The sequence below is a fragment of the Dipteris shenzhenensis genome, chromosome 5 (assembly GCF_047967505.1).
Source record: "Dipteris shenzhenensis isolate YYH24624 ecotype China chromosome 5, Dip_SZ_1.0, whole genome shotgun sequence".
In the NCBI taxonomy this organism is placed as follows: domain Eukaryota; kingdom Viridiplantae; phylum Streptophyta; class Polypodiopsida; order Gleicheniales; family Dipteridaceae; genus Dipteris; species Dipteris shenzhenensis.
This window is the reverse complement of record NC_141600.1, coordinates 9,701,491-9,724,212: the sequence shown is the minus strand read 5'-3', so window position 1 is coordinate 9,724,212 and position 22,722 is coordinate 9,701,491. Positions and strand designations below refer to the sequence as shown.

The 22,722-nt window shown below is 38.5% G+C and overlaps 1 protein-coding gene across 2 annotated transcripts; it reads right to left on the bottom strand.

The window, feature by feature from the left end:
• Window positions 1-11,123: 11,123 nt before the first annotated feature.
• On the bottom strand, window positions 11,124-18,197 carry LOC147901596 (uncharacterized). 2 transcript variants are annotated; one of them, XM_087375263.1, is made up of 6 exons: window positions 17,979-18,197; window positions 14,361-14,436; window positions 14,126-14,261; window positions 12,593-12,673; window positions 12,142-12,297; window positions 11,124-11,960 (listed from the first exon to the last, which is right to left on the bottom strand). In XM_087375263.1, exons 1-6 carry the CDS (start codon window positions 18,164-18,166, stop codon window positions 11,398-11,400), a joined length of 1,200 nt encoding a protein of 399 aa, XP_087231389.1. In that variant the 5' UTR covers window positions 18,167-18,197; the 3' UTR covers window positions 11,124-11,397. The 2 variants fall into 2 exon arrangements, with proteins under 2 accessions (XP_087231389.1, XP_087231390.1); XM_087375264.1 differs by having other exon boundaries at window positions 17,974-18,105.
• Window positions 18,198-22,722: the final 4,525 nt, after the last annotated feature.

Sequence of the window (22,722 nt, the reverse complement as noted above, 5' to 3'; positions counted from 1 at the left end):
TGATAACAATGGTATTTTATCAATTATAAATGTAGAGAAAAGAGATGAAAGTTTTATTTGTTGAATGATGAAAATGACATGAATATAGGCATGATATTAAACATAAAATTATAAAATTAATAAGTTCAAAGAGAAATAGCGAGCTATGGCATGAATGTTAGAACATAATAGATATATTCAACCAAAGCCACATTGGTCAATAAATCAACACTTATGCATCTTTACCAATGAATCTATTTATAATAATTGGTATGAAAATATATAGATTCTTTTCAATTCTTATCAATAAAAATTTAAAGGAAATAAAAGAGCTATCTTATTAATGTTATATCATAATAGATTTATACAACCAATGCGACATTGGTCAATGAATCAACACTTATGCAAATTTATAATAAATCTGTTGGTATGAAAAGATATAGATTCTTTCCGATTCTTATCATGGACAAGTGTAAAAGTAAGCAATCCATAAATGTCTTGAAAGTAAGTGTTTAAAAAAGAAAGTTGTTTACGTGGTCTTATATTATATTATTGAATTTCTCAATGAATGAAAATTTATCCAAGCTTATAAATAAACCATTGACCCCACAACTAAATTAACATAAACCTTCACACATGCAACTTTGCATTTGACAAAATTTTATACATGAAACATTGCATCATGATAGTGATAGGGAAAAAATGAAGCAAAAAAGGATAGCATTGCACCATGACATAAATAGGGCACCAAAAGTAAAAGGTTGGGACATTTTCATTACTTTAAATAGCATAATCTTTTTTTATATTATTTCTCAATGCTTATTCATGGAAAAACATATGACAAGCTTCAGAGTTAATGTTGATATGTGTAGTCAGAGTAGCATCCTTATTATCATTGGTTTCACCTACTTTTTCTCAAATTTTAGTTTTTAAAAAAGAAAATATATTCTTATGATCCAGACTTTTTTTGACATTATTTGTCAACACTTATCATGAAAAAGATGAGAAATGTCAAATTAAGCATAGATAAGATCTTTAAGGTTAGTGTTGAAATTATTCTAAGAGCAAGCATCTATTAAAATCATTCACAAAACTGCAACAAAAAACATCATCACTAAAAAGACTCAAGCTCAAGGAGAGCTCAAGCAACACAAACTAGTCAGACCAGCCAACTGAGTAGCTATAACACCCCACTCTATATTGACTCATGGACACTACTGCTATTGTAGATGGCACTATGTCGACAAGAAACAAAGGCATGAATGGTAGTGCACTCAATATCTACACATGCTCTACAATGATTTGACAAGTAGGTTGATTATACAATAAGTAATGACCACAACTATGAGTGTTACGCAATAGCTGAACAAAGCAAGCTAGGCAGACTAATAATCCTACAATGATGCTCAAATGACCACACAACTATGATAGACTCTACAATTCAACCTCTTCCTTGATGATCTTCACCTCCTCTGCATTGTCATTGCAGGTCTGCCATCACTTCTACATTTTCATTTCTTTTATAGCCACATGCACCTTCACGTCATTAGCCCATGTGGTAAACTACGAAGTGTAAGGTAGGGTTGGATGGGTTTGTAGGTCTAGTTAGCACAATTCCACGTGGTAGATAGGCCTATTTATATTTCTATGTAGGACCTAATACACATCATCACAAGCCAATTAGTAATTAGAAACATGGTAGGGCCACGTCTTTAGACACTTGGTAGGGCCACATTGACAGTATCACCTCAATTGCCACATCGTCATGACTACCATGTGCACAAGTCCATCCATCATACATTTCATCATGCCATATCAACATCCATGTCATCAAGCAACATCATCATTTTTAAACCACTCCTTGGATAAAGTTTGTTACAATTATCAAATGGCCATAACTTTTGATTCTTAAGGAATTTTGTAGTGGTATAAAAAGAAAAAATGATTAGTAGATTATGATCTACATGTAGAGCTCATCAAATCTATATGTTTGAATTTGCATTGTTAATAATCATCACACCTCATCCTCAAAACCAACTCCTAATCCATTGCAGCATCTTTAAATCATCACATAAAATGAATAAAGTAAATCTTTTATTGCATTTTATGCATTGGTGGAATGTAGTTGTAGATTAGCATAGAATTAGAGGAGATCCAAATCCAGCAACCCAAGTAATCCATTGCCTCAACCACCCGATTAGCTCCCCTGCCATATCAATTCTTTTAGCTCTATCATTGATGTTCACACTTGTACATCTGACAATAGCTCACTATTTTTGGCATTGGGAAGTTCATCACATGAGAGATTTGTGACACTTGGCCTCAGATAAAAGACAATTGCATATATTTGCACACCCATGCCACCCAAGTAAATTCACATTTTGTTGACTATTTCTTTTCACATTGGTTCCTACACACATCCACTAGGATATTTTTTGAGTACTCTCACATGCACATGATTGAATGGATCATGCTTACAAAGTGTTACAGGGAGTATCAAAGTATTACATCTTGAAAATTTAGCATAAGCTCCATACTGGCATCTCATAGTGTTCTCATAGGTAGGCACTGTCAATGGTACATGGGTAAGCCTTTAGTATAGAGCACTGGAGAGTCTTAAACATGGAGATACTCACACTTAGATTATTCTAATGATATACTAGTTACATACTCATGCCACCGAAGTAAAGCCAAATTTTTGATTATTTCCTTTGGCATTTGTTCCTACACACATCCACTAGTCTTCTAAATCTATTTGGCAATTCTTGTCACATTGTTGTCATTAGCTTACTATAGGCTTGAACTTTGGGACACATTTTTCCACCATGACCTGGATTAGGTATTTTTTGAGTACTCTCACATGCATGTGATTGGATAAATCATGCTTACAAAACACTTTGTTTTTACAAGGAGTATCAAAGTATTACATCTTGAAAATTTAGCATAAGTCCCATGATGGCATCTCATAATGTTCTCATAGGCAGGCACTCCCAGTTGTACATGGGCAAGCCTTTAATATAGAGCACTGGATAGTCTCTAGATGGAACTACCCATAGTTAGATCATTTTGATGATATACCAATAACACTCCAAACAAGATCCTTGAGTGGAAAGAGAATCTATTTTAAACATTTGTGTATGATTTTGATGCTCACCTAATAGGTCTTGAGAGATTGAACATGGATGTATCACACAATTGCATGGATCTGATTCCACATTTTGATCATGCACATTGTAGGTAAGTCCCCTACATGAGGACATCAACATAGATTGATTGTATTGATGTATATCCATCACACCTATGCATGGATCCAACTCCATCTACTACCACCTCACATTATGTAGAGACACAATGGGAGTTCAGTACTGGTGACCATGTGGGTTCCTAGGTAAGCTCTTAGTATGAGGCTCTCACATCTCCAAAAACATGTTGAGATAGATGCCTCAGTGCATCCAACTCCTTAGCTAATTCCATTCCAACATATCACTAATTCTTTCATCTCTAATATGGATCATATTATCTCCATATTATAACCATGAACTTAGTTTCCACCATCACCAGTTCAGATCAATAGATTAGTCTTTAGGACACTATAGCCTCGACCCACATTACAACACACTTGGATCGAAATATTACCACTACAACATATCAACAGCTTGTACCTCAACACGAGGACATTTATGTATTAGTGCATTCTTGCATCAAGTTTAGCTATAAAGAAACCTCAAGAACCTCGGTGTTTTAGCATGCACTTATGGTTATAGTATATAGTACATACTTGATGTATATAAGTGGTTGGATCCAAGACTTCAAATCCCCTTCTGACAATAACATTTGGTAGCTCGTATGCCTTAGGAGCATTTAATGACTTATTAGTACTTTAGGCTTCTAGGCCTCCTTACTACTGTCAACTCCACTATGAGACTATGATAGATGCTACATCTTATGCTAATAACAAATGTTTGGTCATGCACACAATAAATCGTGCATTTAGCTCATAACAATTAAGCATATAGGTGTGCTTTTTCAGTTTTTTGGCCTCTTTACTAGAGCATAGTATCATACTTACACCTTTGTCCCCTATATTTATGCAACCCCTAGATCACTCTATCATCATCAACTATGTTAGCCTTCTACAACCTCGCATCCTATGATAGAGGTTACTATGCTACAACATACCTCAAATAGTGTTATCAGATCTTCGGGGTTGCTAACCTTCTTATTTGTCACAAGCATTTGAATCATGTTCTCTCAGTTACACCGATCAACTTTACATTTTGATTCTTCATCTACAAAGAAGCTACATAATCCATTGAGACTTATGACATGTTCATCTTTGACATTTTCAAAACACAGTTATACTTGTAGGTATTCACATAATCACATCGATTGGATTGATGAGCTTTTGATCCAAAGGGACTTCATTATTTTTGGCATTCTTTCCTCTTCCTTTCGACTTATTTTTGGGGTTTTGTTATCAAATAAAAAGGATGACCTACAACTTAACAAGGGGGAATGTAGTTTATGTACAAGATCTACAAAGTTGTACTCATTGTAAAGAATTTCACTCTATAGTCATTGTTCTAACATGCACATGCCACTTTGATTTCTTTAGTTTTATTTTTTAGTTTTGGTTGCTACTTGGTTGCTATCATACAAATTCCAATAAAATCTAGAAAAAGGATCTTGTACGTGCTCCCTCTACTTATATAGTGCAATTTAAGAGGTATAAAAGATAAGCGTACCATAGATAGAAGAACATAGGGTCAAACTCTAACCCTAACCCTTACCCTACAGGATTCATTTATAGATTCATTGTTATGTTCAATACAACATAGTGTACAATAAGCTATGGTGTGCTCTCCACTCTTCTCCCACCATTCTCCAACAAGCAACCCATGGTTTGTCACTATTGTCATGCAATTCAGCAATGTACTTATTGGATACCTCTCAATAATTTTGTTTCATATTTCAAAAAGGTGAGGATCACACCCACTTTTTCTTTTAAGGAATCTAGGAAATCATTTATGAATTTAATAAAACTCAATTCTTTAACCATTCAGCTTAGGGAATTTGCTACCACATTGAATTCCCCCTTCTAATGTTTCAATTGAATATTAAATTCTTGCATTAATTAAGCCCATCTAGCCTCTCTTCCTTTCACTATTGGTGCCTATGTAATCTATTGCTAAGGGAGTTGTTGAGAGTGTTGCCATCTAATGTCACTACGCCAACACCCTCCATTCAACACCTCCCATCCATTCTTCAAGCTAGCTACATCTAACGCTTGCTAGTATAGTTTCGCTAGCGAAACTACCTTTCATGAGAGAGATTCTATTTCATGTGAAGTTCAACCTACAAAATGGACATTCTAATGCCTGCAACAATTGACACTCATAACAAATGTTCCTAAGGTATGGTCTCCATTCTTTGAGCTAGTTGCATCTGACGCTTGCTAGTATTGTTTTGCAAGTGGAGCTACCTTCCATGAACTTGCTACTATTTCATGTGCACTAGTCTTAGAAGGTTCAACCAACATTATGGTGCTCGCAATGATCAAGAGTTTGAAACTCTCAACAAAAATTCCTAATGTATGGCCTCACACTACTAATAAGCCTTAGCATTTGGTTATCTGATAATTTCTTGATCATATATTGTCTCAAACTTAGCAGAGACAAATTTAGCACCATATAAATAGTGCCTTTATGCTTCAATGAATAAATTATAGCATATAGTGCTAGGGTCAATGCACGATCAAGTGTACCCGATTGTGAAACTATTTTCAAGGCAATTTTGGGGTCGCGATGTGACACGCTGGTGGGCAATGTTTTGAATTTGGGGTGGGCTCGCACTTTTGCCGATATTTTTTCTAGCATAATGATTGCCTTACTGGCATAATAATGAGACCTAATCTGTCAAAACTTGCTATTCTAACCACTACAAAGCTCGACACATGTCGCTACATGAGCAATTATACCCTCCTTTGAGTAGTCTTTATGCAACATCTTTGTACAATAGACCTTGTACACAGTCTATCCTATCATCTCACCACTTTTTATGTATCTGTGGCTCACCATTTGTCATCTACCCATAGCTCACCACCACGGGCCCTACATTGATGTAGATTCACAACCATTGCACTGATGACGTCTTTGAGCGACCACCATGCTGGTTCTTGGAGGTGGTTGTAGCTACTCCTAATTAAACCAAAGAAAATGTATTTACATTAATTGGATGGGTCATGTGAGACCCACATTGAAATTGCATCAAGTTTAAAACAAGTGGTTAAAATCTACTCCTAAACAAAGGAAATTCTATTCCCTTATGTGCAACCACCACGCTGGTCCTATTTTAGTGCGGGTTACAGTTAATTCTAAAGCAAGGAAAATGTATTTTCTCGCAAACAACTGCACTGGTACTATTTTAATGTCATCATTGCACAAAGTTAAACATTTTTCTTTGTTTACAAGCTAATCCTAAATGAAGAAAATAATTTTCCCTTCATTTTAAAGTTAATCCTAAATGAAGGTGTTTCCTTGTGCAACCGCCGCACTGATTCTATTTTAGTGGGGTTGTAATTAATTCTAAACCAAGGAAAATATATCTCCTTGCCATGCTGGTTCTTGGAACTATTTTAGTGCTACTTGCAGTTAATCCTAAAACCAAGGATAATGTATTTTCGTGTGCAACCACCACGCTAGTTCTATTTTAGCACGGGTTGTGATTAATCCTAAACCAAGGTAAATTTATCTCCTTGCAACCACTGTGTTGGTTCTGTGAACTATTTTAGTGCTACTTGCAGTTAATAATAAAACCAAGGAAAATGTGTTTCCTTGTGCACCAATTGCTAGCAACAACTGCTACTAACACAATTACAATAATAGTATTATTTATATTAAAGTTGAAACTTAAAAGAGATTACACCTGGCTACTATGACAACTCAACCATTGTTGAGAGAAAAGGTCGAACAAAGAGATTACATCTAAAGATAACTTATAATAACTCAACAATTGCTAGAGCCTCATCACATCCAAAAACAACTTATGACAACTCAGTAATTGTTGAGAGCCTCATTAAGAAAAAATTGAACAAAAGAGATTCCATCTACATCCAAAGACAGTTTATAAAAAGTATCAACTCACCAATTGCTAAGAGTCTCATGGAGAAAAAATTGAACAAAAGAGATTACATTTGTAGGAGCTCAACAATTGCTGAGGGCCTTAGAGGCCCCCCAACAACACTAGAAGGAAATTAAGCCATAGCGATGGTGTGGTAGTCCTCACCCAGATTAGCTAAGTGACTAAATCTCCAACCTATCAAATGGCGCATACCTTTGCCATTGACCTTTAACAAAACTAGCAATATGAGGAAGCACATCAAATGCACTGGCAAGCTGAGCCAATTAAGAGAGATCAATCCTTGAATTAATGATCCATAGGTCCAAAGGTCACCATACCACATTGCTCGTAGGCCAATCCGGCCTAGGTCAAGCAAATGTGGCAGCAACAAATCTGACCTCTCTTTGAGTTAACAACTACATATCAGGGAAATTCTAAACTCTCGACTATTCTCGAGACCTCTCTAAAGTAGGCTGATGACACATCTCCTGGCCAATCGCCTCCACTTTCACAAACCTCCTAACAGTCTCACCACCACCTTCTTACAAATTTTACCTCCTTATAGGCACACACTAACTCCTCCTTGTGCTCCAAGCTTTCCTCACCTTCGCCTTCTCTCTCAATATAGCTTCGAGTGTGCTCCATTTCCTACACAAAAACTTATAGCATAAGGCTGCTTATGGCCAATTGTTGACATGATGAACATGAAACCAAGAAAAAGGGTAGAATATTCACCCTCTCCACGATGTTCATATAAAAAACAATCAGGCATGTAACATGTTCTCTTTGTAGTCCCTCTCCATTGGAGCAAGTTCTTGCCTTTGCTCATCAAGAAGGCACCTTAGATAAGAAAACAAATGTTGGAAGGTTCTTGGGTAGTAGGCCAAGATCTATAGGAAGGACACGCTACTAGGAAAAGAGGATGGCAAGGAAAGGTTTCGGGCAGAGAGACCGTAGCAACAAAGTAGAGCAAGGGCAGATGAGAGCAAAGTAGCCAAATCATGTTTGGAACCATAGTTAAATACACCTTAAATTAATAATAAATCAAGCCATCGCGATGACTGGAGTGCCATCCAAATAATCATGAGTGATCTCCATAAGCTACCTTAAATTAATCAAAATTTGAGCCACCTCGGTGATTGGAGGCCCAATTGTGCCATCCAAATAATCATGAACCATCTGAATAAGCTACCTTCAATTAATCACAATTCAAACTAGTGCGGTGACTCAATTCAGTGCACTAAAAAGATTTTGCCCCAAGAGTATAACAATCATTTAATGTATTTTGAAAAGGTAGGGAGGGTGGGGTAAAACCCCTGAACCTATATAGAGTAGGTGTATATAAGCTGTCTAGTGCCCAACCAAGAAAAGATATAAGCCCTAATAGAGATGACCCTAAAGAATAAATGGTCTATACTCACTCAACCCACGGCCCAAGACTAGTGCAGACTACAAGTGACTTGCACCATTAGCACATGGAAAGTAGACAGATGGGCAATAGCAGAGAAAGAGACGTCGAATGAAGCCTCGTGATGGTCGAGCAACCGTCACGTAGACTCAGAGATAGTGATGAGCTGCTCATTAGCATACACAGTGGCAGAGTTGTGTGAAGAGTCAAAACCTGAGCTCGAGATGACGTATGAACATGTGAACACTTCTACAAATGTCTCACAATAAGAGGCGTCAACAAAGAAACCAAGTGCTCTTAGTAGAAAAGGCGATCAAGCTAGCATAAGACTCTCATAATGACTCTCATAATGATGTCCAAGAGATACAATGAAGACAACCTGGCCTAAAACCCAGGTGGCACGAATGAGAGTAAAAGACCCAGGTAATACAGTCGTGGAATTCGCGGTCAAGTGTATGCAAGTTCATTATGAAATTACTCGCACTGTTGAAAACAAGAAAGCGAAGAATCATCTCTTAGAGATTCCACCATATCCATCTCGGCATTGGCCCTGAGTGACCAAATGATTTTCGTTCCAGCAACACTTCGACCTCACAGTCTCAAAATTAGCACGCTCTAACTCGCACTCGCATTTATATATTCCACCGTCTGCAACTCCTTTTGTAGGCAAACAAGCACGAAGGGATGTCATGGTAATAGTAGATACTTTAATCGACCACTCGTCCACATAATTATAAACACAATTCCGCCACCTAGATTCCATGCAAGAAATTAACAATCATATCATGTCGTCAAACCATACAAACACAGACGACAAACGAGAGCACAGTCCTCTGTAAGTCCCTCTCACTATTCCCCACAACACCGACATGCAACAATAGGAAGTTGCATCTCATAAAATCTTGGGGATTCAGAAACTAAGCTATAATAGTAAGTCCGAAAAAGCAGACAACTGAAGGAACCGCTCAAAACTGCTTCGACTGAACTGGACAACACAAGACCCACTTACGCCCAACCTCAGAACATCACCCTCTTTCTAAAACTGACCAATGGCTTGCAGCATAGGCTACACTGACCACCTTCCTTCATCCTGACGAATCGCGAAGCAATTGTAATTACCATGCTACACCGACCACCTTCCTTGCATCGTGACGAATCGCAGAGCAATTGTAATTACGATGCCGATGGAATCGGATACACAGAAATAGAAATATGCCGATGGCGTGCAGCACCGACCGCCTTCCAGGAAACCTAACGAATCGGAGACAAGCTGGCACAACAACGAACAAACACTAGAGATCCGAAGACAGAGGTAGGCCGAGATCATAAGAGGGTAAAGAGACAAAACTAGGCCGAGAGATCCAAAGACAGAGGCAAGCCGAGAGCATAAGAGGGTGAGGAGACAGAGGCAGGCTAAGAGGGAAGAGCGTGAAGGTAAGAAGATGAAATTTCCAAACCCTAACCGAACCTCACCATCCCACCAACCTAATGGTCTCGCTAACTCAAGCCGTCCTAAAAATACCCTTGGAGGGCCAAAAAAAAAGGCCCATGATCTTTGAAAACCGTCTTTTAAGTCTTTTGAATGTCCAAATTGTATTACCAGGAATAATGGATTGAGACACTCAAACAAGATGAATTTCATTCATGTGGCTTGGAGAGAGAGAGAGAGACACACACACACATACACACACACACAAGGGGGGGGGGAGAAGAACGAGAAGAGAAAGGGGAGAGGGGAGAGAGAAAAAGAAGAAGGAGAAAGAGAGGAAGAGAGAGAGAGAGAGGGAGGGGGAAGGCGGGGCGAGGAGGGGACGGGAGGGGGGGCCAAAGAAGATGAAGTCACTAAATGCATGTATTAAAAGCCCCTTACAAGGAGCATACTTGAACCAATCACCTTAAAATAAAAGAAATGTCTAAAGAAATACCGATTTTTCCTTTCTTATCACACATCTTCACTAAAGCCTTCCTATGGCAAGCCAAAAAAGCAACATTTTGAAAAATGGTCATCCATTTGCGCACCCCCCACCTGCTTGACATATGTATGGAATAATTTGTTGAGATTAACGACCTTTAGAATCAGTAAATGCCCCCATAGATTTGCAGCAGGCAGTCTTTCCATCATGGAGCAAGTAACTACTAACTTGAAATTGAAGTTGAATCCTACTATTTTATCAATTGTTTAAGGAAAAAAGAGAATGAGTAAAATAGTGGACATGAGACGCGACACAGGGTCCCTTAGGACCCGATCCTCCCTGCAAATGTCAGGGGTGGTGATTTATTATTGATTTTGTGATCTCCATATTTTGGAAGCTGAAGTCCAACAAATACATGAATAAGGCGATACTCTAATTGATTTCGTTGCAGTTTTTACAATATTGTCACATGGACTACAACCATATGAATAAAGGTGTAGTCATCCTTCAATCTTGCATCCATCTTGGATTTCCTTGCTCCCTCGCATCGACAACATGCATTAAATGAGAGGAATGTTGTAAGAATACAGATTGAAAACACTTTTTTTTGAATGGACCAGTAATTGAAAATATTTATGTTATAATATATAATATTGAACTGCAATCAGTCAATAACCAACCCTATAAGCACTTAACAAATGGCATGCTGCATTTCTAAAGAGAGAATTTTATTACAATATACATATATATAGGTTTAACCATCAAATGCTTGAAAGTTATAGTTGTTTACGTACCCCCAAAATTTCTCATCACAGAATATGAAAGAAAAGAGAACTCCAGTCAGGGGTGTCAAAGCATCCTCTAGTCTTGATAAAAGTGTACACAAACTTGACACCATTTGTGGATTTTCAGTGATGTCTCAGTTTTCACCAGTACAAGTAAAATGCTTTGATCCCCAGATCAAAAAGTACATTTGGCTTAGTAGTTCACAGACAATAATTCCCTTATTAAACGACCTGCATCATTTCTGTTCCATCGTCCTGAGGCTGAATTCTGTCTGTCTTGAGAAGGAATTGTGCAATTATATGAGAAATAAGCCCCTTGACAATTATTGTGAATTGCTTTATTCAAATAATGTTCCGCATCATGCCATGCTTCCTGAAAGCATCCTTCCCCAACACACGGTGTGCCTTTTCCGCCCTTTACATGGGAAACTTTCCCTTTGAGACTTCGGACAGGGGTGGGGTTACTTACACATAGTTGCCAAGAAGCTATATTTGTGTCATCTGATCTTGAAAATTCTTCCACAGAAATTTGGCTTCTGGATGTAAATGCAGTCCCTAGGAGCACGATGCTCTTCTGCAACACACCAATGGCTAACTGTATCATTGAAAAGCAAGCAAGGAAGCAAGCAAGATGCCAAGTCTGCAGGTGGTTTGAATATAGAATCAGCTGCCAGGGATAATTCACTTCAATTTCGCATCCACCCTTCTGTTGCATTATGATAGATCCAGCAAACACCCTATGTCCCTGCGAGGTGCCTTCATACAGCCCAAGGATGTGAAATTACTTCCAAGCATATTCAATTCCTTCACAAAAACTTCAAACATGTCTTAGAAGAATGTCCTAGATGTGATCAACAGACTAATTAGTACTACTACAAAATGCTGCCATACAAAAAGAAATGCTACGAGTCCCATAAAAAGAAAAAATGACCTGTACCAGGCAGTTCAATCGGATGACTACTTTCTTTCCAATTGTCAGCGGCACAGACCAGCAGCATGCTCTCATGGTAAGCCTTGAGAGCTATTGACCCAGACTGTACTTGCCGGCTCTCTGGGATAGTGCTTCCAGATCTTGATCTTGCCCCCTTTTTCTCTTTCCACCAAACATTAAACATACACAATCAGGACTCCCATAAATGTCAAAATTTATCAGAACAAGATAGCTCATTATTGACAGATGCTCTCACATAAATTTACAGTTCCTATATTAAAGCTGGTGATTGGAAAAAATTTAACACCTAGTCAAGAGTGTTTGCTAATTTTAGACACGATTAAACTATTCTTGCAAACATTAAAAGTTAAGCTCTGATCTGGCAATCGCACCCATGAAATCGCATTAGCAATGGTAAATTCCCAAAATGATACATGATATCCAAATACCATATTACCTCCGACTACATTTTCCTGGCAATTTGTTGAAGCTATGGCCTCTGCAACATCCACGTCAAGCCTGTATGCCCCAATGTCATCTGAAAAGTCCCCACTGAACATTCAGGATAATCAATCTGTTTGGATTGATTATATGGATTGCAATCTTTCACAAGATTTATCTTAAACAGATAAAAAAACTCCCCAAAAAAAAGAAAACTCATCCAAAGCTTGCCTGAGCAAATAGAAAGATCATCTAAGGCTTACCTGTCTGCTTAGCCTCCTTTACCCCTGCCTTTTTCCTTTGCCACTCACACACATCCTCTAGCCCCTCACACACTTAACTACACTACGTGTATGGAATGAAGAGGGGGATAGATTTCATGGCCATTAAAAGAAAAAAAAAGTAAAAATATACTTTTTGGAATATATTTTTTAAAGAATTGGGTTTGGTTTTGTGTATGTGTATGTGTATGTGTATATGTATATGATAGTTATGCTGCGAGGGACTTGGATGCTACTAGCCTTGAAGTGTTTTCTCACTGTTTTTGAGTTCTTCCATTAGGCTCTCTTTTGGAGTCTAATGTCATGTACATTGATTTCATGTTAATTTTATAGCTACTGGTTTCACAAAAAAAAAGTATGTGTATATGTATATGTATATGTGTATTTGTATGTGTATGTGAGTGCACTATGTACTAGAGTCTATGTATGTGCACTATTTTTTGCATGTGAGTGTCCTTTGGTTTTTTTATCATGTGCACTGAGCAGTGTAGTCTGTGTGTGTGTGTGCGCGCGCGCTCTCTTTGGTTTTTATCATGTGCACTGAGCAGTGTAGTCTGTGTGTGTGTGTGCGCGCGCGTGCGCGCGTGTGACTATGTGCACGCGGCGTATGTGTAGAGAGAGAGAGAGAGAGAGAGAGAGAGAGAGAGAGAGAGAGTCCATATATGATAGACGTTTTATATTGTATACAGTATTTTATATACATCATATATTATGTAATTTTTAATGTATCACTAGAGCGCACTTCTAGGAGAACTCCAATCCAAATCTTGAACGTTTGTAAAGATTTCTGGGTGACACGGATAAAGCTTTCTCTCAGCTGTTTTCACGAGCTCCATAGCATCAACAGCTTAGTAGGAGAGCCCATTTCTTACCAGAATATATGCGCCTGAAAAATATTTGTGAAGTTCATCCTAGTTTTTGTTCTTTGACTCAAATGAATATGGCTGTATTCAGCAAAAAAATTGAAAGAGTATCTCCCATATAAAAGCATGTATTCTTCCATTCCAAGGGCTGAAAGGTGGCGGCCAATAAAATTATATACATATTTCATTCGTAAATGGGAGTAACTTTTGATCATGACACATATTTCATTTGTCCATCTGTGACTTGGCCAAAGCACCAAAACTTGACAATCACCTTTGATAAATGCCAATAGCCTCTGCAAGAAAAATAACTTGTATATGTGTTTATTTTAAATCTACCAAGCGTTCCAGGCGTACATGTGGTGTAAACTTTGCAAGAATTGTGAGAGAGATATTTTATCCTACCTTGAATGACAAAAGATTGGTTCCATAACACCATTCCGTCCCTCGCAAACATGGAGATTCTTCCCTCCAATCCAGAGAATTTGCTTGTTGGCAATTGGAAAGCATAGTATCTGCTTTGCAGACTTTGAACCCACACCTGTCAAAATGTTATTCAAAGGCAGATTCAATAAAATAATAGAATGTTTTTTATACAATCAGATGTGCAGGAAAAATGTGTAATAAAAACTGCACTTACATTCTCTCCTATTTCCAAAGAGAGCTGATATTTGCATCCTTCCATTTTTCCGTACTCATCATAAGAATGTATTTGTCTAAACGTGGAAACAAACAAACAGAGTCATCGGTCCCAACCAACTCTAATCAGAAAAAAGAAGAGTTTACTAAGCATTTCAATATGTATGTTCCTTTTTGCATTCTTCAACTGTGCAAAACTACTTGAACGTAGAAATGTGTGTGACATGTCAACTTTTAAAAATGCAGCCTCTAAATCTTTATTGCCTGGAAACCAATGTCTGTGCATAAGGGATGCAATATCGACCCGTTGATCGTTTCCATTTCGACAAACTTCAAGGCAAAAGAAGTTTAGCCTCTCTAAGCAGAATTTTATGTCTCCATGATAACTCGTAGTCATTTACATTATGAATGATAAGACGTGGTGATCCATCAAAATTTTACACAAGCTTAAGCCTGACAGGACCCCGTTCCTGTTAGTGTAAGTATTATACTACAAATGTTGCGAATATTAGGACGCGTTCAAAAGTTTGAGTACTTCGTCAATTGTCCTCTGCCTGTATTCAAATTGTTTTTGCTACTTAAAAATCAGCCTTCCCAGGACTTGTCGAGAAGCAACACCTTGAAAAAGTTGTAATGTGGCTGGTAAAGAGAGTGACATTTCACTCTGACATACAATAACCATGGTTCTCAAGGGGATTAAATGAAACATGTAAACCCTCAGAGACTTAGGATGAGGTATTTTGTGTTCCTCTTGCACAAAGGTGAAAGCAGTCTTTCCATAAATTGTGGGGGAGGACCTCATCATCTAGCAGCATAAAGCTGCCATTGATATTCAAGTACCGTTTCAAGCCACAAAAGGGAACGTGGTGGCCATTTTACTCAAAAACCGCCCTTCACAAGACCAACTTGTTGCATCAAGAGGCATGGGAATGGCCCAGAAATTGAAATCAAAGTCGGGTGCAAGAGTGGCATGTAGTCGTTTGATAGGGATTTGCAGGTACACTGAAGGCACTGTTGCCTCCCTCGTTGCAACTTGCAACACGATTTTAACTCTGGCCAAGAGTCCGATAAGAAAGGGGTGATTTCACATATGATGGCTTGAGTACAAAGGCGTGAAGCATTCGATATAGAGAAGCCTGATCATTTAGACCATAGCAATGTCACTTTAGAGGTGTATGTACCATGGTCCACAACTGTAAACGTTCTGTATACAACTCAAATACGATTGCATTTATTGATCTTCTTTTCTTTTTCCTTTTTGTTTCATTACAAAGACTTCTATTCAGTATATGAAATGGCCAAGAGCCAAGAAACAAGAGGTAAATTGCCACTAAGAATATGCAAGGATAAGCAAATTCTGAGAGAAACCAAGACTGTGGCTGTCACACCATGCTAGTAAGAGACTCAGAGAAGAAAGAACTGCCTCTCCACTCTCTAAGAAAAATTGATCTCCTGGCTGACACAGATCTCAAAGTCCCCTACATCCTAGACATGGTATGTGTCCAGACGCTAACGATGGTATGAGCAGGGTGGACCTAGGTGCTATCTAAAGACTCTATACATCAGTAATGCTAGCAACAATCTCCCAACATGTGTCCACCTATGCAGGTGGAGTTCTGTACCAAGAGGCAGAAGCGGTGTCAAGACGACAGCTCTCTGCCGAATCAAGAAAGCCCAAGAAGAGACCTGGCCCTCATTAAAAACCTGAGGCCTTGTCAAAGAGAGCCAAGTCACTGAGCCCCAAGTAATGAACAAAGAGGATGACAAAAACCTACCCAAAATTCTTGCAATCTCAGCCCAAATGATATTGGCTAGTCTGCAATCCTAAAGCAATGTTCAATCTACTCCTCAGCAAACAAGCACCAAGGGCAAGAAGGGTCAACAGTCAGCTCCAAAAAGTGCTTCTTCCCCTGATGTACCACAATCGCTCCATGAATGAAAAGCAAAAGAAAAGACAGATTTTCATCTTCCTGAGGGATTTCCAAAGTCTCCTAAAAAAGACCTCTACGAATCCAGAGTGATCTCAAAGCTCTCCAGTGATGAGCTCTAAATGATCTCCATCCCCTGGCTCTAATCCAACACTTGCTGACTATAAAGACAGAGAAAGGAAAGCTCTAGGAATGTATAACTGCATCAATCCACTCCCATTCACTTGGGTCCCGTTGTAGAAAATTTATGGGAACACCTCCATAAAGCAAAAGCCTCCAAATCCCCAGGGTAGTGCCATTCAGACAAAGGTCAATGTACCAATCCTTAGCACAAAAGCAAATGCTCCACATGACCCAGCACTCTAATTGGCTCAAGTTGTGCATACAACGTAACCCTCATCCAAAGATCTAACCAATCTACCCCCAGACTGCATCGTGAAGACCAAGGTGTCTCCGCCTATGTCCCACATGAGCCCAATGATCTGCAGAGAAACACCAGTCATCCATTTGACAAGCCTATGCTGTGCCCCACAATGGGATAGCTGCATGTATCTGAGCAATTCTTTTACCACAGCCTTTGAGGTGACTAATCATCTACGTTCTGTGCTCTTCGGAGAGGTTCTTAAAAGACTTCCAAGATCCCACCGAAGAAGTGTGACCTCTCCCACTTGGACCACTGCAAACAACCAGAAACACCAAAGGTCTACAATGGTCATCCAATATAGTATCACTGGCTGTCCATCAATCTCATCCTGCAAAATGGGGAGAGCCCTCCACAAAGAACCTCTGAAGCTGCACCAAGTGGTAAGAAAGGCATCCTCAGAGATGTAGAAGTAAAAATCAATTTGGTGCTATGATCTATCCAAGCACTCCTCACCTGTAGAGCTGAGTTTAATCGAAAGCTCAGCTCCTCGCGCTCTCCTTTTTAGCCTCCCCTTTTTGCTCCTAGGGCAAACACTAATTAGGCCTCCTCTTCCCCCTTTATTACAAACTTCTTTCTTTATCTCCTACGTCAACCTTGCCACCAAGTGACTCCAGATCTTGACCTTCCAAACAATATAGCTCGTACGATTTAATTCCCCAATCTCACCAAGACTCAAGATTGACATACAGGAAGACATGACAAGATATAGAGCTTTTGATTAAACACGCTGCTTGAAGTTGAAACACGGGACTTTCTGAAATTGGAGTCTGCTCCTGCTTGGATGGATGCCTTCGTTAGTGTGACCTTTGGCTCTGATATCATCTTAGAGAAAGAGTTCTACTTGCTGTAGCAAACCTATGCAGAAGAATCTTTGGAAGTGTAAAGAATCTCCCGTAGACAATTCTATAGTTGATGTTCACAATGACCGGCAGGAAAAATATGAAGGTAAAATCAGCGCTTCGTGGATGTACGTCGTATTGAGCGACGAGGAACGCCGCTTCAACTTCTCCCTCACACAGGGAAAGCATTAAGTACTTCCGTCCTAAGGCAATTACAGACTGTTTATTGCCGCTGGAAGTTGCATTTTTAAAAAAAAAGATCATGAAAGGAGGTCTTATGAAATATGCGTTGCCAAGGGCGCGGCGCTGAGTGTGTCTATTGCACAAGCATCCATGATCGTCCTCTACGATGTCGTTCATTTGCGAGAAAAATCACAATACTCCCAAGAGGAAGATACTAAGGGAGCGTGAGGGGCAGGAAACCTGACCCAAACAGCACGAAATGGTCGAAATGCAAAGCCGATTTAACGCTGTGGTGAAAATCTGGGATGGAGTGGTGCTGCAAAACGTCCTCCGGAGAGAATTTCTGTGCAGAAGAGAGATGGAAGAAGGGAGCAAAAGCAAGGTGGAAGGAGAGAAGGAAAGACGTGAGGTAGCTGAGGGAGGTGCTCGCCATGGCAATCAAACTCTCTCCAATCAAATCACTCTCATGCAAGCGCACAAAGTTGTGAAGCCACGAAATTGGAAATTACACCACCTGGGAATGCCAAATGTTCTGGATCCAAGGGGGCCGTGTGCCCTCTATATTATATAGAGGCGCACGAGCCCCTCCTTCCATTAAATGAGTTCTAACATGCTTCCTATCATGGGCACAAGATTCCATTAAATTCACAATTTGATGCATGAAACTTTACCAAATGGTGCAAAATGTCATGATAATCATTTGAATCATGCCTTGCCATTTGTTTTGATATGTGACATGACCCCATTTGGATTTGTAAATCAAAAGATCCAAGACTTTGAAATTATCATGTTTTGGGTCAAAACAGGGAGCGCGTTACGAGCGCCTCTTAATGAGCGTCCAAAACATGAGAATTTCCATGTCCTGGTTTTTTTTAAAATTTTATTTACAGAGAACTTCTTGGATCTTTTGATTTACAAATCCAAAAGGGGTCATGTGACATATCAAAATCAATGGCAAGGCATGATTCAGATGATTATCATGACATTTTGCACCATTTGGTAAAATTGCATGCATCAAATTGTGAATTTAATGGAATTTTTCCCAATTTCTTGCACCAAATTTAGAGTAAGGCTGCTCATAATAGGAAGCATGTTAGAACTCATTTATACATTGGGATAAAAACAATCAAATATATAGAACACTTTTACCAAGGTAGACTTTCAATAACATGATCATGTTCAATGTTGAAGTTTTTATTCAATGATGCACTTCAACTATATACTACTTTTTGGTTGGTAGCCAAAGCATTTCTATGCAAGTTCATCTCATGAGAATAAATAACACTATCATAATCATCTTCAAAATTGTAGTGATACTATAAAACTTTATTAACAATGAGTACATACATATAGTGAGGTTATGTTTTTCTCAAGTGATGCACTTCAAGTATATAGTACCTATTATTGATAGCCAAACCACTTCTATTTAAGCTCATCTCATGAGAATATAGAACACTATCTCCAATGTGCACTTGTAACATTATATTATAATCATGTTTAATATTGAGGAAGCACTATAAGTCTTTATTAATGATGAGTACATATATAGAATGACATTATGTGTTGGTGGCCCAACCATTTTTCCTTCGCTCGCTTTTTCTCGCTCACTAATTTGGCCTTGCTCGCTCAGCATTGCTCGCTTGATCAACTGCCTATCTATCGATCTATCTATCTATCTATCTATAAACTAAAGTGTATTCTATTATAAGCTTTATGAATGATGCTGTTCTTTTATATTCATTTTTGTTGCAAGAGTAGGTGGCTAATTGGCAACAAAATTCCACACAAGTTTGAAAGCGTGATTACCTTTGTGTAGGAACCTTACCTTTCACCTACATGTATCAAACTCTTGAAAAGACTGAGCAACTATTGGTTAAAGATACAGTGCAATAGGTCCCCCCCATTGAAAAGAAGTCAGATCTGCATCATGGAACTCTTAACATGTGACATGAAATTCTCAAAAATAAGAGATATTACTAGTTGAATAAGATGTTTCGATCATTTAAAACACAAATCACTTTTGATCAATAACATCTTATATGTTGTGTGTCCAAGTCATTTCATTTTTGTTTCATACAAAAATAGCATACCTTATTCACCCAACTAATTCAAGCCATGCATCCCTTATACATTACTCAATCCATGTTTCAAGTTAGAGAGTATAGTCTCTGTGCAACTTCAAGTTTGTTGGTAGAGTTGGCACTCGATGAATCCTCGGTGCAAGGTAAAGCTTTTGAAGATGCAAGCCTCGAATAACTTGATATTGTTGCCTGGAATGCTCCCACTAGCTTTGAGATGTAACTTGTGCTCTACTCTCTGAAGGCTTGCTACTTTGCAAGCATTTTTCTTAGAGTCCATTGCAAACATACCATAGCTATTTGAATATTGTACCATTATTTTCCTTCCTCATCAAGCTCCTCCTTATATCTTGATTAGGTTTTCAACTTTCCTATCTCGTAGTTGGGAGAGGGGGAAACACAAGTCACAAGAGCACGAAGGGAAAGGCGTTATCAAATCAAAGTGCATGCTAAGAGGGAAAATTGATAGAAGCTTGGAGACCAAGGAAACGAGAGAAACAAGGACTTTCAAGAAAAGAAGTATAGTTGGTAATATGTTACCAAAGCACAAGACATGAAGTTTGAAAAGATAATGCATGAAATGTGAAGCTTTCTATAAGATAGGTAGCTATGTTTGGACTTCCATAAGCATACACATCCCCATATTGAACTTCTTAGTAACCCCCAAATAAGCGCTTTGAGGCCTAAAATTTTGAAAAAAAACAAAGTGCAAAATGGCACGTGGGTGGGTTTGGTGCCTAGATTATGAAATGTAGGCTTCCTTGACACATTCTTAGGGCACATTTCAAGGAAGTGCATGGGAAAGGAAACAATGCAAAATGATAAAATGATGTTGGATTTCTTCAAAGAGAATTGCACATGTATTAATGGAATATTTTCTATTACATCCATTTAAGGGTAAGTCAAGCTACAAATATTAGCAAAGACCAATGTTTTATGATACCCTGTAGTAGCTCCATAAGAGGAGTCGAACTTATTTAATATTTTTAGTTGCAAAAAAATTTAGGGAAAGTTGTGGAGCATGCCCTTGATTGACTAGTGCAATCCTAGTGGGGTTCTTGTGCAACATTACACACTACCTAAGCCATTATAAATATTATCAGTTGGTGGTCTCCTTTAGGTGTGAGAAAGCTTGAGTCATGCACTTTTGATTGAACACTTGCTTGCATGTATGTGTAAAATAAATTTTTGATATTTTTAAATAAATCGTTAATCCTATACGATCTAGGATACATATGTGACATGCAAAATAGCATTTGCAATGGTTTCTTGATCTTAATCAGAAATGAAATTCCATTATAATTTGGTCTCATATTCAAGTTGGAATGTTGACATTATTTTGAACACCAAATTAGTTAAATTCCATTGAGCAATGCATAAGTTATGGATATTGCATAGATATGTTCAAATTCTTTCAAATACAATATCGTACCTCCCTGCTAGTGACCCATGAAAGTCAAGAAAAGGAAATGCTAGATCCTTTGAAAGGGCTAGCATTGATGGTACAAATCAGATTTGGTCAAATTGAAGATGATACTTGAGGGGACTTGATTAGATTTGACATAGACCCTAACCCTTTATATGCACTCTCACATTTTGATATGATAAACAAAGTACTGAAACCTCCTAAAAGGAGGTAAGCTTCTGTTAATAATCGGAAGTATGTAAATCTTGTGGTATCACCCATGTGAGCCTTGGTAGCAATACTTTTTGAAATGCAATGGCACTCTCTAAACTACCCTAAATTGAGGAGTGAGGAGCATAGAGTTAACCATATACAGGCTCAAAATTGATAGCCCATGTGATCATCAGTTAAAGCATTTATGTAAAATTCACGCTCATAAATGAGATATTTTCTATCCCTTCAATTTCTACTTGAATACAGATGAGAATGACATAATTGTGTAGAATTGTTTGGCTAGTCTAGCTAAGATATCCACCATAAATTGAAGGCAATAAATAAACTTGGAAATCTTCCCAAACAACATTGTATTCTCAATTTTTGTGGATGACAACAATGCCTCCAATGATTCACAAATCTCATGAAGCGCTTGGTGCCTACTTAGCCAGCCTACTTAGCCATCAAACTTTCTGTCATCAACTCATATGAAGTATCACACATCCAAAACTTTTTGGCATCGATGTTCTTATTGGACTTCTTGAAAACAATTCAATGTTCAAACTCATGGACTCATCAATATATGGGGCAATGTTTGATTCTCTAATGGCATCTACAACGCACAAATTTTTCTTATGTGCAATGCAATATATATTTGTCATAAATGGACTATCACTCTTTTAGAAAATTTGCCAATCTTCTATGTTTCCCAGTCATAGTTGCAAAACCATTGAAACCAAAGCACATCATTCTTCTGCTATCCAAGATTTTCATGATAGATACTCAAAATTACTACACAATGCAAAGGCTAAACCACTCTCAATTTTTCAAAAGACCTAGAAAGATTGTAATAGGTTCAAAATCCTCTGAACATGACTATTGTCACTCCCAAGTCCATGTTTCGAGGGTATTGGTCACCTATAATCGTGCAGTTGCTCATTGTAGCATAGGTGCTCACAAGTGTAGCATAGGTCGTTGGGTCGTATCATGATGAGAGGTGTAGGCTAAAGCATGGAAAGCATATCTCATGCATGCATGGGTGAGAAAGAAGGCTTGATCACTATGATGGATGGAGGCCCTCGCCTCCACGAGAGTTCAAGGGTTTAGGAGGGGGGTGCAGGGTTTAGAAGGGGGATAGGGTTGAGAGAGCTATCTAGGAGTTCCATGGTTTAGAGAGCATTGCAGGCTTTAGGAGGAGTCTAGGGTTGAGGAATGGAGAGCAAGTCTCCTTCATGACTTTGAGAGGTAAAGGTTGAGGAGGAGGGACAAGGGAGGAGGAGGGAGGAGGCAGGA

What these genes read in the sequence shown, in the direction of transcription:
- LOC147901596 (XM_087375263.1), bottom strand. Translation starts at nt 18,166, where the DNA reads ATGGCGAGCACCTCCCTCAGCTACCTCACGTCTTTCCTTCTCTCCTTC. An exon ending in GACCATTTCGTGCTGTTTGG is followed by an intron (nt 14,437 to 17,978) that starts GTCAGGTTTCCT and finishes TTCCACGTTTAG; the next exon opens with ACAAATACATTCTTATGATG. An exon ending in CTTTGGAAATAGGAGAGAAT is followed by an intron (nt 14,262 to 14,360) that starts GTAAGTGCAGTT and finishes ACATTTTGACAG; the next exon opens with GTGTGGGTTCAAAGTCTGCA.